Source organism: Bactrocera neohumeralis, chromosome 3 (assembly GCF_024586455.1).
Source record: "Bactrocera neohumeralis isolate Rockhampton chromosome 3, APGP_CSIRO_Bneo_wtdbg2-racon-allhic-juicebox.fasta_v2, whole genome shotgun sequence".
NCBI lineage: Eukaryota > Metazoa > Arthropoda > Insecta > Diptera > Tephritidae > Bactrocera > Bactrocera neohumeralis.
The window spans coordinates 12,645,339-12,664,150 of NC_065920.1; the positions used below are offsets into that span (position 1 = coordinate 12,645,339).

The 18,812-nt window shown below is 36.7% G+C and overlaps 2 protein-coding genes across 9 annotated transcripts in view; one reads left to right on the forward strand and one right to left on the reverse strand.

Moving 5' to 3' along the window:
• Positions 1-3,467: 3,467 nt before the first annotated feature.
• Positions 3,468-18,812, reverse strand: part of LOC126752874 (protein eyes shut) — a 151,499-nt gene continuing 136,154 nt past the window's right edge. For 2 of the 4 annotated variants that reach the window (XM_050463880.1, XM_050463879.1), the window contains exons 9-14: positions 17,987-18,647; positions 17,758-17,921; positions 16,960-17,691; positions 16,649-16,891; positions 10,175-10,687; positions 3,468-5,156 (exon numbers count right to left, since the gene is read on the reverse strand). In XM_050463880.1, coding sequence (XP_050319837.1) covers positions 4,969-5,156; positions 10,175-10,687; positions 16,649-16,891; positions 16,960-17,691; positions 17,758-17,921; positions 17,987-18,647 — 2,501 coding nt within the window. In that variant the 3' untranslated portion in view covers positions 3,468-4,968. Of the gene's footprint in view, positions 5,157-10,174; positions 10,688-16,648; positions 16,892-16,959; positions 17,692-17,757; positions 17,922-17,986; positions 18,696-18,812 lie in introns of all 4 variants that reach the window. The other 2 variants (XM_050463878.1, XM_050463877.1) reach the window with 1 other exon arrangement.
• LOC126752878 (uncharacterized) overlaps positions 6,738-18,812 on the forward strand; it is a 158,913-nt gene continuing 146,838 nt past the window's right edge. For all 5 annotated transcript variants that reach the window (XR_007666049.1, XM_050463888.1, XM_050463890.1 and 2 more), the window contains exon 1: positions 6,738-8,588. The gene's annotated coding sequence lies outside the window, so the exon portion shown is untranslated. The remainder of the gene's footprint in view (positions 8,589-18,812) is intronic.

An 18,812-nucleotide genomic window follows, 5' to 3' on the forward strand; every position in this document is an offset into this window, starting at 1 on the left:
GTCGACGATAAGAGTTTTCGAGAGAAAGGTTCTGCGGAAGATTTATGGTCCTTTGCGCATTGACTACGGCTAATATCGCATTCGTTGAAACGATGAGCTGTATGAGATATACGACGACATTGACATATGTAGTTCAGCGAATTAAGAGACAGCCGCTGCACTGGCTAGGTCATTTTGTCCGAATGGATGAAAACACTCCAGCTCTGAGAGAAGCAGAGGAAGAGGAAACCCTCCACTTCGTTGGAAAGACCAAGGGGAGAAGGACTTGGCTACACTTGGAATCGCCAATTGGCGCCAAATATCGAAAAGGAAAAGCGACTGTTGTGCTGCTGTTAACACGGCTCTAACCGTGTAAGCCGTGTCTACGCCAATAAAGCAGAAGAAAGGCAAATACTTACGCCAATTGCAACGGAATTTATTAAATAAAAGAAAATCGTGAAATATTTTTGAAAATTTTTTATTAACCGTTTTATTTAAATAATAATTCTATGGAGTTCCCTTTCGAAATAAACTCTTGTGATTACAATTTTATTTAATTCAATAGTTGTTTTTGTAATTGTTAGTTGTTTTTATTCTTTAAATATTTTTGTTTCATGTTTGCTTTAATAGAAGTACTGTACTTGTTGTTGTTTGTTTATTATAATTTTTTAATTTTATTTTAATTTGTTATCTTTTATAATTTTTATTTTATTTTTAAATTAATATTTTATTGATTTTTATTTATTTTTGTAATCAAATAAATGTTTTAGAGTTGCCAACGCTTCGCTTTCAGTTTTCTTCACTATTTTTTACGAACATTACTGTTTATTATCATTTATTATATATATAGTATTGTATGTATATATCATTTTAATGCCTTACTAATATAATTTTCAATTCGAGTTTCATTTTTGTTGTTGTTTTTTGGTTTTGTAATTTGTATAATTTCCATTTCATTTCATATGTATTATTTACTGTTATATGTACTGCTTTAGGCAAGATGGCATACATATGGATGTATGTATGTATAGTCTGTATGTTCATATGTATATATGTATGTATGTTTGTTGTTGTTATTTCTCAACCTTTTGCAGTACGAAAAGTCAAATTTCGCTCCTCAAATAAAATTTATGTAATTCAAACAACTCGCTACTTTCTCATATACCATAGATGTATGTATGAATATATGTATGTATGTCAGTACTCGCTAACATTTTGTTGTATTTTTTGTTATATAATTACATAATTAATTCCTTCGCTAAATACTCGCAAACTGCAACAGTATTTTAATTCATATGTCTGTACGTGTATGCATGTGTGTGTGTGTGTGGCTGTGTATGTTTGCATGTATGTATGTATATAAGAGTTGTTAAGTAAAGATTTTGCGAAATAGAATAGGCTAATTAATAATTGAAGTCTACAGCATTAAGACGCTTGCCTTACTACGCTAAATATTATTAATTTAGTTTTTGTTTTTGTTTTAGTTTTTGTATGTAGGTATATGCTTGTTTAAATTTAATAAAAACTACTACAAGGCAACAAAATGGCTTCATATTAGTATATATGTAGATTTTGTGGATGTCAATACATATGTATGCATGTATGCATATACATATATATATGTACATCTGCATGTAAGTATGTATGTAAATAGCGTGTAATTAACTAACTTTAGCTCAAAAAGTGGGCAGCACACAAAGGAGTCGGGGGGCGTCTAGTTACATAAATATTCTAATAATAAGAAAATTCAATAAAAACAAATGCAAGTGTTGTTGCAGCAGAATAATGGCGAATCCATATAGTAAATAGTACATAATAACACTTATAAATTTAATGGCAGACCAGAGGGGGGCAGTTGTTCGGTTCACGTGTGGTGAGCGCTTCGAAATACACTACATGTTTAATTACTAATTAATTAATAACAAGTGTAATTAATGGCGACGAAATTAATTTTACAAAAACAACAAAAATAGTAACAAAAGCACATTTAGAAATGCTTCGGTTATGCTTTCGATTCGGTCGCAGCAACGATTTGCTGCAAAGTTTACACAGAAGTGCTTTTGGGCCAGTAGAGAAGTGATTCTAAAGGCTTTTTTGAGGAAAATCAAAAAAAAGTGCAAACAATATACATATATTTTTCTTAAAAAAAACTTAAGAAAATTAAAAAAAAAAAACATGTATAAAAATAAATTTTTTTGATTTAAAAAATATTTTTAAAAGAAAAAAGACAAAAATAGTTAAAAACAATATTAAAAAATTTGGAAAAATCTTTTTCTTTTAATTTTCTCAATTTTTTTTATTAAAAAAAAATGTTAAAAGAAAAAACAAAAAAAAATTAAAAATTTATTAAAAATAATATTAAAAAAATTTAAATATTTAAAAAATATTTTTTGTTTTTATTTAAGAAATTTTTTTAATAAATTTTTTTGATTTTCTTTCTTGATCTTTGCTCTTTTCAAATAATATATGTACATATGTTTAACATGAAAACAATAATAATTAAGTTTTATGCGAAAGAACAAAGGATATAACGGTGTTGAAAAAGTGAGATTTTTTGGTTTGACAATTAAAAAATAATTTATAATTTGAAATGTTTATGAAAAACAATTTTTATTTTGAACAAATTTAAAAATAATTTAAAAATAAATAGTTTGAATAGAAATTTTTTTCTTAAAAAAAAAATTAAATTTTTTGAAATAGTTTAAAAAATAAAATTTTTTCTTAAAAAAAATGATTTTTTTTTAAATAGTTTAAAATAGATACATACATACATTCATATGTACATACATATATTAAATTTTGTTTTAGAAAAAAATTAAGGAAAAATGTTAATCTTTCTGAAATGTTTTCAAATATTTTAGTTTTTGTTTAAAAAAAAATGTAAAGCAAAAATTTAATTAAGAAATATTTTTTCGTGAAGTAATAGTAGTAGTACAATATTTAAAATTTTGTTTAAAAAAAAATATAGAAAAAATTTAATTTTTTTTGAAACATTTCAAATATTTCGATTTTTGAAAACATTTTTTATGAAGTAGTTCAAAATGCAGAGGTTTTAGTTTTTGCAAAAAATTAAGGCAAAAATTAAAAAAAAATATGAAAGACTTTTAAATATATTCATACATTATTGTTTTTGAAAAATGTAAAGAAAAAATAAAAAAAAAAATTATTTATTTATTAAATAATTAAAAACATACAATTTCATTTTTTTTATTAAAAAAAAATTAAATCATTTTTGAAGTAGTTTCAAATATTTTTTTTTTTTTAATTTAAAAAAAAATTGAAAAACAAAATATTTGTATATGAAATATTTTAAAATATATAATTTTTTTGATTAAAAAAAATTTTTTAAATAAAAAAAAAATGAAAAAGAAAATAAAAAAAAATTGATAGAGAACATTTTTTTTGACATTTGATCGATAAGTTTGTATGGCAGCTATATATTATAGTGGTCCGATCTGAACAATTTCTTCGGTGATTGTAGCCATGTCTTAGACAATAATGCATTCAAAATTTCTGGAAGATATCTCGCAAAATGAAAAAGCTTTCCATACAAGCATTTTATACCGATGGTTCAGTTTGCATGACAGCTTTATCTTATAGTGGGCTGATAATGGCGATTTCGACAAATGAGTAACTTCTTGCGGAGAAAAGAATGTGTGTAAAATTTCGGTTCAATAACTCGAAAACTGAGGGACTAGGTCGAACAATCGACTCAGCTTGTCACACTGATTGTTTTTGCATATACCTTATAGGGTTACCGGGTTTTTTTATGGATGTTACGAACCTTGAAATTGCTTGTTTTTTATCACTTAAGGATCCTCTGCATAAATTTGAAAGCAAATCGGAGCGGTGATCTAATCGGCAACATAGCCAACATTTCAATGTAAGCATATTTAATAGACGCAAATTCAACAACAACAAAAGTATTCATACAATAAAATTGTTTAAATAATTGATTAAAGCGTGAGAGAAATGCGCATAACTAACTGTAAATATAACGAATTAGCAATAATGTTTATCCATATATAAATATTGAGTAGTTCGTTTTCGTAAATAGATAGTATATGCTGTTAGTCCTTAGTGTCCTCACTAGTTCAACATTCTTACGCAGCAATATTCCGCCATTGACTTAAACATGTGTACATATGTATCTATTTATGTACTATATAAGTTTATATGTAGGTATATCACTAAATATATGAGAGAGGAAAGTCCATAGCAACTCGTTTTGTAAAATTCAATCAGTTTTGTTTTTAGCCTTTTTTTTGTTTTTTTTCGGTCTGCTCTTTGCTCACTTATACATTTTTTTTAAATATACTACTAAATTTAATTTCAAAAACGTCTGATTCTTATTGTGTTTTTTGTTGTTTTCTGTTTTGCTTTACAATCTAAAATTTTTAAAATTTCATTTCTCAATTTTATTGTGTTCCTTAATATGTTTTTGGTTTGTTTGTTTTGGTTTTTTATAAAATTTACAAAATTAGTTTTTGGTTTTGTTTTTAGTTTCTTATCATTTCAGTATTATTTATTTTCCTCAATGCAACATTTTTATTTATTATAATTTATTAAATATTTTTATTAATTTTTAAATATTTATTTTTGTAATATTTGTATTTATTTTTTAAATTTATTTTCATTAATTTTTAAATATTTATTTTTTGTTATTATCTTTTATATTATTTATTTATATTAATTTTCTTCATTTTTGCTTTTAGTTTAACTTTATTGAGTTTAAGTTCTGAGCATTTTCGCTCTTTAAACACCCACAAGCATACATACATAACTGCTTACAATAGTTTACGCTCTTTTACTCTCTCCACTCTCGTTTGCTCCACTCATTTTAATAAAATAAACACAATTTTTAAGCTTTCCTAATGTTCTCGTATGTATGTATGTATGTCTGTTTGTTTGTGTTGTTGTTTTAATAATTTTTTATACCGAAGATTTATAATCTCTCTTGTGTTGTTGCTACACATCATCTTCTCGCTCCTATACAATCATTGGTTCATCTCCATGTAGATCACACGAGCCAATATTCTCGCCTTTGTAAGCTGAAAAATCGGTTATAACGGCAGTTGGTTCGGCACCGAATTGTATATCCTGCAGACAGCCTTTGAAGGGTTCGTTGAAGCGACCGAGTGTGCGTACACTAACCAGTTCTTGGTTCGGGAAGCCACCTGCGGTGAGAAGAGCAGAAAAATAGGGTTTAAAGACATTCTTAATAATAACAATAAATTGTAAAAAAGTATCTGTACGAGTATATAAAAAAGTTTAAAATATTTATAAATTAGTTTAACAAAGTCAATAAAAATGACTGTAAACAGCATTGAGGGAATCGAAGTGGATCCCCATTTTTTTTTATCATCCAAGATCTATCAACTCCGTGACATTCTTTGAAAAACAGTAAAAAAATAACAGCAACAAACAAAAATTTGGTTTTGTGAGGTTATAGTGAACTGATACACGACTTTTGCTGATTTGATGGTGTCAACGAGGACGATAATTGCTGGTGCTACGATGCTGGCGAACTCAAGGTAGTGAAATATATGGTGAATTAAAATGCAGACTGAAAACCCGCAAATGGTTCTGGAGCTGATGATGTTGATGGTGGTTGAGAAATTGCTTGTAGAAAATGTTTTGTCATCGAATTACCGAAAGTTGTTTCATAACCTAAAGTTCTGAGATTTACGTCATAGAAACCAAACCAAGTAATTTCGTCTGATGACAAAAGCTGACCTTATTGAATTTTTCCTGCCGTCAACTTCACACTTAACGGCTTTACCGTTATATATTCCAAGAGCTGATATAGTGCGGCTTGTTTGAGATTTTTCCTTATAGTTTTCGTTTGGTGCCCTATCGAAGATGGAAGATCTAAAACAGGGTTTATATACCGTTACCGTTTTGTTATCAAAAAGGTAAAAGTGAAGTTCAAACAAGTTCAATGTGTTCATCGAACGTTAATGCCCAAATTTGTTTGCGAAATTTCGATCCGAAAATTTCCGTTTTAAGGATGCATCGACTCTTAAAGCCGATCAATAGAAAACGTGTTGCGTTTGAAGCTCGTGATCTCGGCCAAAAGGTACTACTTCGGACAATCGGTGGGCAATAGAGAAATAAAGTCCTTTCTCGTCGAACAAAAGCAAAACTCTATACGTCATTCATTATTCCCGTCCTGCTATATGGTGCAAAGGCATGGACGATGGCAATATCTGATGCGTCGACGTTACGAGTTTTCGAGAGAAAGGTTCTCCAGAAGATTTATGCTCCTTTGCGCGTTGGCCACGGCGAATACCGCATTCTATGGAACGATGAGCTGTATGAGATATACGACGACATTGACATAATTCAGCGAATTTAAAGACAGCAGCTACGCTGGCTAGGTCATGTCGTCCGAATGGACTTGAAAAAGATATTCTTCAAAAAATAAATGCCAAAGAATGTTTTTGTCGAATGATAATAAACATTCCCCATTAAATTTCTGTTTCTGTATTTTTTGTAAGTAGTGAGCCTTGAAATGAATCACCCTTCATTATTATAATTTCTTCAGTGAAAACTAAAAATCGAAGAACTTTTTTAACGTCTTTGTATAATTATCGGTTACAACGAGTGGCGATTGTAAAAAGCAGTCTAAAAGCATTAATTTACATGGACCTCTTCCACCTAGAGCGCTTCATATCCTTCCTCTTAGTAAGCACCACTTTGATCTGCACGAAATAGTAAACCCTTTAACACTTATCCGAGACATCGACCACACCAAGAATACTAATAATCAACAGTGCATTTCAACAATTCAACAACATGTGAGTTCAAACCGGATTTGAGTCGCAACCAGCTCGTTACCTGTTACCTGTTTCAAGCAACTAAACGCCGAACAGCTGTTTGCTTAGTCAGCGCTCTCGCGCCGGTAGAGTGCTTGTCAATGTAGAGAGCGCGAACTAAATGTGTATATACTCGTACAACAACAACACGATTACAAAGTGTTCTTTTTTTACGGACGAGCTCAGCACGACTTTTAAGGCAGGTTTGTATGTAGTTTGTCTGCGCCGCTCACCTTTCGCCACGAATTCTGTGTGTCGGCGCGTGTGTTGAAGAGCGTGCAAATGAATTAGCAAACACGGGACTAACGCAAAGAAGTCGCATTAACAGTGCAAAGACGAAGCTGTATACAAAACCCATATAAGTAAGTTAGACTTAGATTGCGAGACAAACTAGTACGAAGTCAGACGGCTAAGCAATTGTCGGCGCAGTGACTGGGATAAGCGCAGTTTGAGAACGTCACATGAAAAGAGGGACGGCAAACGAATGTATAAACGCAGCTTAAATTGTAGCTAGATTCTAGAAGATACATTCGTCATGGCGATTATACGTTTATGGTGAAAAAGCGCTTAAAAAACAACAGTTAATAAAACAACAACGCGCTGAAAACCCCGTACAACAACAAGCCGCGCAGCAAAGCAAATAAAGTCGCGAGCGCGAGCAGTGATCGTGAGCGCTCTGGCTGTCTGGCTTTGCTGTCTCGCAGTTGGTTGTGTGTAGCGCCAAAGAAAACACGAAAACGTAGAATGAAAAGTTCAAGAAACAGTGCAGATCAGCAAGTTGGCCAAAGTTGGTCGGGTTAGTACAGCAGTGCGGTCGGTGACGCGCGTTCGGTGGTACGTCGGTTGGCGTTCAAAAAATTATTGTTTACTGTCGCTTGAGCTCAGTTGGGTCGTGTTGCAAGTGCAAAGACTTAGTGTAACGCGGGTGAAGCAGGAGGAGAGAGTACAGAAAATAATTTAAAAAAAGAAGACACCGAAAGTTAATAAATTAAAAAAGTTAATAAAATAAGTAGGTGAGAAGTGTAAAAAAGTGAATGAAAACCGTGTGGCCCTTTTCGCAGCGACTTTCGTGAAATATAATACCAACAACACAAGCAAGCGAAAATCTTAACAAAAAAGTGGCTTAAGCGAATTGCAAAAGTGGCCGCAACAGCAAAAACACCAAAAACACAACAAAGTACGCTGGTGTGGCAGCCAAGGAAGCGCAGTGCAGTGAAGGGCGGGCGGTGAAGTAAAGTGCAGAAAAGTGCAACACAAGTGAATGTGCGCAGCCGTCTTGCGTCGCCAGTCGGCCGTGTGCGCTTTTTGCCAAGTAGCAATTGATTATTGCTTTTGTTATTGTTTTTTTTTTTTTTTTGTGAGTTTTGCTGCAGTTTGCGGTTTTCATTAGCGAAGTCGCTGATCGATCGTCGATAAACGGCGCTGCCGGCGACAAGCGCGTAAATTGCAATAAGCCAAAAGCAAATAGCAACAAACAACACGTTGCGAGCTGCGAGCGACGACGGACGATTGCTAAGCGTCGAAGACGTTGCCAAAAAACGCATAAAAATCTGCAATGAAAGGCTTTTAGCTTTCAGCATTTAGCATTTAGCTTTCGGCTTTCCGCTGCTTTCGAACAATAACGCTGAGAGTTTGCGTGAATAAACACTTAAAAAACGGCAGACGAACAGCCAAACAAAGGAGATTTGAATATTAATGACAACTTTCTAACTTTACGAACTTTGTTGGCTCGTAAAGTTAAAGTTGCAGTGCGCGTGTCGGAATTTTCGTCACCTGTACGCTGGAGACGAGGTAAGCAGCGCGACAGTTGTCAATAAAGTGACTGTCACTAACACATATACACGAACTTACTATAAATCTTAGCTGATGCTTAGCATTGATGGATTTGATTTTGTTGGTTTTTTTTAAATTTTTTTGTTGAATGTGAAATGCTTGATTTGCCGGTTGACAGCGAAAAGTGCGCAGCAGGCGAGGTAGAAAGGCTATAAAACTCTGATTTCGCTGGCGAAAGATATTTCTAATAAAATCTTATACAAAGAGACTTTGTGAAAATATACATATGTACATATACATAGTATGCTGGTATAATCTGTTGGTTGAATGCGCTATTGATTAATCGGACGAGTCTTAAATCTGGCTTGATGTCACTCGCTGTCAATGTGATAGATTTCGCTGAGATGATGGTCTTTATGGACGCGAATTTCTTTACTTTTTCTAATTATAACTCCTTGACTTTCAAAATTTGTGTAAGTGTTCCCATTGATCTTTCACATTGTCCTTAGAAACATTGAGGCAATATACATATGTACATATGCATTCTTCTTCTGTTTTACTGGCGTAGACACTGCTTTCGCAGTTATAGCCGAGTTTACAACCATGCACCTGTCGTTTTTCCTTTTCGCTGTATAGCGCCAATTGGAGATTCCAAGCGAAGCCAGGTTTCTCCACCTGGTCTTTTCAACGGAGTGAAGATCTACCTTTTCTTCTACTTCCCCCGGCGGTTACTGCTTCGAATATTTTCAGAGCTGGAGTATTTTCATCCATTCGAAGGACATGACCTAGTCAGCGTAGCCGCTGTATCTTAATACGCTGAATTATGTCAATGTCGTCGTATATCTTGTACAGTTCATCGTTATATCGACTGCGGCATTCGCCATTGTCAATGCGCAAAGGACCATACATCTTCCTCAGAACCTTTCTCTCGAAAACTCGTAATGCACCATACGAGGATGATGAGTGACTTGTAGAATTTGGTCTTTCTTCGTGTAGAGAGGACTTTACTTCTCAATTGCCTACTGAGTCCGAAGTAGCACCTGTTGGCTAGAGTTATTCTGCGTTGGATTTCGAGGCTGGCATTATTTGGTGTAAATACTGGTTCCGAGATAGACGAAATTATCTATGACTTCAAAGTTATGACTGTCAACAGTGACATGGGAACCAAGTCGCGAGGGCGACGACTGTTTGTTTGATGACAGGAGATATTTTATCTGGCTCTCGTTCACTAAAAGCAGAACTAAGTGCGCGGTGGCATGCAGTATATGTAGCGGCTGTATATATGCTGGGTTTCAGGTCACAAATTAATTCTAGGAAACGAAATAGCTGATGAGATTTGCCAAAAGTGTCATCCGTCCGAGGTTAGACTCTTCCGAGTGGTATTAAACGAAACATAACTTTTAAAAATCTCTAGAAAGTCGGACAAAATATAGTATACTACCTTATTTTATAGAATTTGGAGACTAGTTAAATGTTTTTGGATAATTTTTGTTCTAATAACTGAGACTGACTAACTAAGCCCAAAAAAAACGAGCTTGACAAACCGCTACCGAACATAAATGTAAAATTAAAAGTAATTATACTTTGAATAAATTTCCACTCACCCAAATAGAAGACATCCTCGTAGGTGATTGATGGTTCCTTACCACGTCGTGCCGCAAACGAGCGTCGCGTCGTTAACACTGTTCGTTGTGTGGTTGCTGCTAACGCAGCAGCTGCCGCGTCCAGCACCTTCTCTGAGAATATCACTTCACCATCCAATTGCAACTCCAAACGATTGCGATCCATTATGACCTTTGCCAAGTGCCAACTGCCATCCGCAATGAAGCCGGTCGATGGCATCTCCACGGTATCATTATTGGAATCTAACAAATTGCTAGCCATTTTCAGGTGACCGTTCTCTAAGCCTAAGCCCAAAAATTTATTACGATCGTGCTCGCTCCACAGCAGCAGGCCGTCGGGTTCGATGCTGGAGAAATTCAGCGAAACTTGAATGGCTTCACGTGGTCGGACATACATGGATGGGCCGCGACGTTTGTCTTTCATCGGTATGCGGGGCGGCGGCAAGATCAGGTAACTGTTTCCACGGAAGCTTGGCGTTGTGGGCTTACTCATGGCTGGCGCAGCAAATGGGCGGCCGAAGAAATGTTGGAGAATATGGCAGAAAAATCAAAGACACGTAGCAGGAAGTGGCGTAAGCGAATGCGTTAAATGAAAGAAAGCGAGAAGTAAAAGTAATCATTGTAACGGTTATGATTGCTAATGTAAAGCATAGATTTTTTTAATTAAATGTTTCCAGTAATTCACGTGTAGATATATTTGCTTTTAATTATGTGGTTAGTAAAGTGTGTCTTATATGAAGGAGGGTATAATTATAAACAGACTTATTTTTTTATTTCCTTTAACTCTTGCGTACCGTCGCCGATATGCGACTTTTGATGCTTTTCGATATGCCCAGTAGGAAATGATAGGCTTGATATTTTCTGTACACTGTATATCAAAACGGGAATATAGAGTTTGCACGAAGTTTGTAACACCCAGAAGGAAACGTAGGAGACCCCATAAAGTATATGCACGAGACGAGCTGCGTCGATTAAGCCCTGTTCTTCTGTCTGTCTGTATATATTTATACGAACAAGTTCCTCAGTTTTTGCATACGTCCTTTTCTCACCTAGAAGCTGCTCGTTTATCGGAATGACAGATATTGGTCAATATAGCATATAGCTTATAGCTACCATTGAACTCAAGTCCATATACGGAAAACTTTTGCATTTGACGAGATATCTTCAAGAAATTTGGCATGCATTATTGTCTGAAACCAGGGTGCAGTCTCCGAGGAAATTGTTCAGATCGGGCAACTATAACATAAAGCTGTCATACAAACTGACCGATCGAACTCAAGTCCCTGTATGGAAAACTTTTGCAATTAAAGAGATTTTATCATCAAATTTGGCATGGGTTATTGTCCAAGACCACGATGTAACCTCTGAAGAAATTGTTCAAATTGCGTCACAATAGCATATATCTGCCATATAAACTGACCGTTCACAGTTCTTGTAAGGAATTTTTGTATATGTGCCTGTAATGTGTTATCTTTTTTCGTTCTTTCAAGTTGTCAAAGTGGAGCAAGTTCCTTGCCACTCGGAAGTCATAGTTGTAGCATACAAAACCCGGGTTTCTTATTTTATGGAGCGCCTAAACAGTATTCTTGCAAGTGTTTTCATTCAAATCAGATTTCTTTATGTGACCATGGAGGAAGCAGAGCACTTATCGCCGAACAAACTCCATAGAAATCGTTTTTGAGACATTTTGAGGTTATGTTGGACATATCTACTATATTACTGGATCTCGGTTACAATTTTCTTACAGGCCTTGTTTGCTTTATAAAAGTGTACGTATATATGTACATATATAAATATAAATGTCTGTATGTATGTATTTATATAGCTGCGGCGTCTTTTGCTTAGTTTGGCAGCAGCCCTGATCTCGTTTCAGCACTTTTGTCTCGTCTTCTGCTAATGCGCGTAATCTAACTCAGCGCTTTGTTGGATCGACAACATCTTCAAAGTTTTCTAAGAACTTTGTCTAGTTGTTAGTTGTTGTGATTGTTGCTGTTGCTGTGTATTTGCAATTTCAATTCTCGCCTGACTCTAATTGCTGCGGCGATTGCTCAACAAACACCGTCTTCTATTGTTTGAATGTAAAATGATGTTTTATTGTTGTTGTTGTTTTTATTATACAACTGGTGTTAAGTATAAATGCAGTTGTTGTTGCTATTGTGTTACGGTTCACGTGTGCATCTTTCGGTTTGTTGGGCGCTTTTAATTACAAAGAATTTTACCGAAAAGTAGAAAGGGTTACCCAAGAACCCGGCTTACACACACATACATACATACATACATGTATGTATCTTTGTAGCATATGTATAAAGAAATATTCTTTTATAATGTGGTTAAGTCGGCTGCATAACCGAATTCAACGCTCTGAGAACAGTTAGTCCGGCTGACAGAGCGGCTGCGTGTATTTCATCAGCGCCAGTCAGTGACTTGGACCAGCTGTTGCTGTCAAGGTTGCTTTCTTGTAGTTGCTTCTAATATTATTGTTGTTGTTTTTGTTACTATTATTGTTGTCGTTTTTGTTATTATTACTGTTTTTGGTTTTGTTGCTATTATTGTTGTTGTTATTGTTACTATTATTGTTTTTGGTTTTGTTATTAATATTGTTGTTGTTATAGCTACTATTATTTTTGCTGATATTACAGCTTGTGGTTGTTTTTGTTATTATAACTTGTTGTTGTTGTCCAACTACTTCACATAAATTAGTTGCGGCTGTCGTTGTTCGGGGTTGTTCGCTTGATTTTCGGCTATAATTCATCTTTCGGTTTTTTGTTATGTTTTTTGTTGTTGTTCTATTTTCAATTCTAACTTTTGTAGATAATTTCGTAGAAATTAAAACCCGTTCTAGTACCAACATTTGTATATGTATGACCTGAAATGCGTTCGCCTGCTTTTGTTTGACTATTATGTGTTGTTATTGTCTTTGTTTTTGCTTTCAACTTTAAACATTTACTGTATTTCTGCAATTAATGTTTGCTTTTCGACGCGTATCGCCGTTAGTTTGGTTTCGCTTACTGGGCACATATTGTAGGTATAAATATGTATGTTTGTATGTATGTACAGTGTGTGCAAATTTGCATACGAAAATTAATCGTTCACACTTTTAAAGGTGAAAAAGCATTAACAGCAAAAACAAAACGTTAATTTCGGCTGCTACGAATCTTTAATACCCATCACGTGTGCATTTTATAGCATAAAAGCTATATGCCATAGTGTTCCGCCCTGTTTATCCCGTTCGAAGATTGAGGTTAGGTTTGATGGCTGATCCAGCGACCGCACTTGGACTACTGTATGCAGCCCTTTGTGAAACTATAAAAGTAGTAATCTCGTACTTGATTCGTTGGTGGAATATCTGAAAGTGCGAGCTCCCAAGTATTTAAGCCTTGATCTCACAAACGCGGGACAATCAAGAGGGAAGTTTTGTTATGTCTCCATCTCTTCTTCTCCCATACAGCTTCAGCAGCTGGCATCCGCAAATCTCAATCATTTAGGACGTCGACAGGGCCATGACCTATTAGAATCTCCACGACTACGGAGAGGCTAACCTTACTAAGGGGCAAATCGATGGTAGCCCAGCGCTGGCCAAGCTATCTAGTAGTAGTACACACGAGGAGAGGGGAGCACCAACCCGTTCACATTCTAGTGATAGCAGAGCTAAGGTGCCTTTACTTGTGAGTGTGTACTTGGTTACCTTGTGATCTGGCACCAATACTAGTCTTATCACAGTTACACGAGGCCATTGATAGCGAGGTTAGGCATTCCTTAACCAGATTTGAATGCACGGTTAGTGCTCAGGACGAAATCGCCGCCCTGTTATGAGTGTAAATAGTCACTTCTCTGAAGGAGGCTGCACTCTGGACTAGTAAATCTACCGCTACCTTAATGGCAGCAAACTCGCGTTGGAAAAGATTGCAATGTCATTGTAAGGAAGTCTGAAACTGAAGATGATAGAGAGATCCTGACAATATACCACTCCAAAAACCGCCCCCTTAAGCTTTGACCCATCCATATAAAAGCTCGCTGTTCCTCTCCTCCAACAGACAAGAGCAGAGAAAAGGCCGCCAGTTTGAGGTTTGACGACATCATGTTCTAAAAGTTCCGGTGTAATGCTAAAGCGTGAGAAGATTTTCGAATGTTCGGACATGTTCGGAGATTGTAGCGTTGTCTTTAATGATAGTTCTGCGAACTTTCATGAAGCTATCTTGTCAAATAAAAAAGTTTTCCGTACAAACAATTAATTTTGATCGTTCCTCCGTTTGTATCCTCGGTCTGACAATGGATGAGTCATGACTGCATTACTTCACTACGAAGTCCATTCGACAGTCATCCAAGTGGACTACACACGATAAATTCCCTCCAGAAGTATGCGCATAGAATAGCTTTTATTTACTACCTTGAAAAATAAGGTCCATGACCAGTTACTATTACATAGCGTTTTTGAATCCTTTAAAGGCTGGAATCGCCGCAAAATTGTCGCATTTGAAGAAAAGGAAAATGCTGTCACACCAAGACAATGCACCGTGTCAGAAGTCAGTGAAAACGATGGCAAAAATCCATGAAATGAGCTTGGAAGTTCTTCTGCATATACCATATTCTCCAGATCTGGCCCCCAGCGATCCAAAAGAATGTTCGCTGGGAAGAATTTTCGGCGATTGAAGAAGTGTTCGCCAAAACTGAAGCCTATTTTGAAGCAATAGACAAATCGTACTACAAAAATATTATCGAAAAGTTGGAGGGTCGCTATAATCAGTGTATCACCCTTGAAGGGAACTATGTTTGAGTAAAAAAAAACGAATTTTGATAAAAAGTGTGTCTTGCTATAGTAGGCCGGAGACTTTTCAATTGATCTGTTATATGCTTCAAAAACTGAAGGACAAATTCGCCGAAGTTTTCTTCTGGGTGTTACAAACTTGAAGCCAAACTTAAAACTCCCTGTGGGGGGTATAAAAATACGACTGCGAAATTGAAAGAAAGACTTCGAGTTTCATACACAGATACGTTTTAAGCGATGCGCATATATATATACATATGTATGTATATACCGATTCATGACACTTCACTCAAGTTAAATTGGCTTTTGGCGGAGTTAACTATTTGCCAAAGGTTTTATTAGCATTTAGCTCGGTGTGTATTCGGTGCTCCAAGTAGCAGTACATATTCACACATATAGTACATATACCATATTTGAATATAAATTTAACAGCAATTAACTAATTGTTTCGAAAAGTGCATGACTAATTTGATTCGCACTATTTTTATGGCCATTCTATTGCCATTAGAAGCTATTTCCTCTATTTAATCGCTTACATGGCAGGCTGATTCATCGATACCTAGCATATATGACTATATAATGTTAGTAAAGTCAAAGTCGATTTCGAATTCGAACTCGCGCAATTAGCCACTTGCGTCATGTAATGCCTCTCAATGTCAAATGTGCAGCCTTCCAGCTGTTTCACACTAGTCTAAGTCATGCTTCTTTAATTTGTTTTAATTTACGTGTTTTTTTTTAATTTGTTTTTGTGGATAGTAACTGCTGCACTTACAGCAATCAATCATTCACGCTGAGTTTGATTTTAAATGACGTGATCTCATTTACACTTGTCTACACTTCTTAACACTAAAAAGTGCAAAGTTGACCTTAATTGTTGATTAATACCTGTGAGGTTGGAAAATCTTTGTGTATAGTTTTCTCTTGTTTTATGGTGGCTATAACAACCGTTCTTCCTCTTGATTGGTTCCGTGGCTATTTTAGTGTTTTTTGGCGAGTCCACTGTGTCCAGCTAGTCGACTATTTGTCGCGTAAGTTGGTTCCAAATCAAAAAACCAAATGAAAATGTAATATTTCCGGCATTATCTTTCTAAAGAGACCATTTGAAGAATTTATTTAGAATCCTCTAAGAGCCTACTACTACAATTAGGACCGTTCTCATGACAAGCTGGCTTATGAACCAGCAATAGACTCGGACCAAGGAATGACTGTATTCCTCAAAACAGTTTCGGGAAATACCCCATGAATGTGAACAACAATTGCAAGGACCAGAAAGACTGATAAAGTATGAGTTAGATTCGTCGGGAAAGGACTTTAAGGGACTCTATAAATATCCGATATTATTTTCAGTATTACCTATTTGAAACAAAATATTCCTCTATCACTCCCAACCAGATCTACTTTGGGTTCCCACATAATCGTTTTTCATTGACCTTTGAGGTCATGAGAACAATCAGAAATTAAGTGGTATTGGTCATGTTTTGAACCGTGTTTCGACTTGGCCTATAAGGTTATTTTTGAAGTAAGGTTATTTTTGAAGTACCGGTTCTCTACTTAATTGTGTTCGGGGTCTTAATCATGATATTTTAACAGAGGGATGAAACATTCGATGTCTCAAATACCTAGCCAAGCAGTGCAGTGATCCCTTCCAATATTTTTCCCCTCTTAAAAAATCACGCTTTATATTAGCTCACCTATTTCACAGTAAAATCCACCCCAGCCATTCGGACATGAGCAACGTCCGCTGCGCAAACAACGTCCATTATTCTTGCATGGTATCAGCTTACAACTCTCCGAGTATTCGCAACGATCACCTTTCGCATATTCGGGGCAAATACAGTGCGGTTGCAGTTTTTCATCGAGCCAACAATGACCGCCCGCCTCGCAGGAATCGCCGCCACATGCCGTGCCATCACAGTCGCGGATATTACGAGAATCTAAAACAGCAAAAGTCAGTAGTTAGACTCAAATTTACACTTTCGCACCCCTCTTTTCCACTACTTACCCATTATATTTGTTTCGTTGAGCACAATGCGCGTACCGCTGACCACCAGACCACGTACGCAGCCACGGAATGGTATTGGGAAGCCAGAAATGGCATTATGTGGCAACTTGGATAAATCTTTGAGTCCACCAATGTATAGCAGGGAATCGGGTTCGACAAGTACTTCGGCGGAAGGTGCTAGTGCCGACGATGCGCTACCCTCAACCCAAAGCGTCAGCCAGCGTCCACGTTGTGCCATCTTGATTTTATGCCATTCGCCAATTGCGAGCATACGTACGCTCCGTACGACAGTCACGTGGCTACTGGGACCAGAAATGCGGAATTCCACAACACCACCCTGTAATGAGAGTGACACGAAACCGACTTTCTTATCCTGATTATTATTCAAAGTGCCGAAGTAGAGTAGTAGACCACGTTCAGAGAGCGGACGCAATTGGAATTCGATGAAGAAGAATTGCACACGATGATGCTCTTCGAAAGTCTTGGAGCCCATAAGCGGCACAGGCGAGAAATTACGTTGTTTCTCGACTTCGTTGAGCAACTTCATAACAAAGTGCTGGTTTGAGGAAGCAATCGGTTTCGGTGGCATTAGTTTCTTCGTAAAGTTGCGATAACTGATAATTTGCGAACGCTTCGAACCAAGTTTATCGGAGCTATCATAGAGGTAGGGCCAACGTACAGCCAAATAAGAGCGACGACCGGTTAGCGAAACATCACTTAGTGAGCGTATATCTGCGAAGAGCGTAAGTTAGTTATTTGATAGTGGGTCAAAGTTTAAGTACTCAAGACTGGACCTACCTTCATCACAGTTTTTGCCCGTTCTGCCCACCGGACAATCGCACTCGTAACCATTTACCAGCGGCACACACGTTGAGCCTTCCGCGCATTTGTTGTTGAAGGAGTCACATGGATTGATGGGCTGAGCGCACAGTGGACCGTACCAGCCTTCTTGGCAGATGCAACTAAAATTAAGAGCCATATATTGAATTCAAAGCACGATTTATGCCAAAAGTTTGAAAAAACTTACGTGAAAGTAGCGCCATGTTGCAAACAGGCGCCGTCGTGTTGACAAGCATGCCGGTGGCATTCTCTGGTGCCACATTGTCCCACGCCGCGTCCACGCACACCGCGCGTCTCCTGCAGCGGCACTGTCACTTGACCCGCCTTCAAGTTCACATCGTAGATACAACCCTGGAAGCCTGAATGTAGCGGCAAATCGTGCGGTAGCGTATTGAAATTCGCTATCTCATGTCCACCCAAATAGAGTATGGGCATAACATCCATGCGACTAACACTGCCCGGTGAACGACCAGTAATATTGAATTTACCATCCACCGAAAGCCAAGCCTGACGTCCAATGCGTCCAACCTTAATCTCGTACGGCACACGCGGTGCATCCAAACGGAAATCAATGGGTTTCTGCGTAAATATGCGTCGCGGTCCTCCACCCAAATTCCAAGTGAGCATAATGTAGCCTTGTATGAAGCTGATCGCTAAATGATCGCTCTTCTCATCGTGATAACCGGATTGTCCTAAGAACGCGAGCAGTGAAATTTGTGACATGGTTTGCGGTAGTATCTTGAAGCTTAACTCGATCGAGTATTCCAGCGGTATGGGCACAGTGTAGGCGACAAACGACGACAGTCCATTGACGCTGCCCGAGAACGACGGCAGCGCGACTTCGAGATCTGTAAGATTTTTGATTGTAGCGGGGGAAATCGTATGGGCAGGAAAATCTTGTTTTATTTTTTTGTTTGGGATATTTGTAGGAAAAGAAAAAGGATTGGGTTTCACAGCGGTTTTGGAGAGTTAAATTTAGATTAGTTGCCTGTTTTTCAAGTTGCACTTCTGCA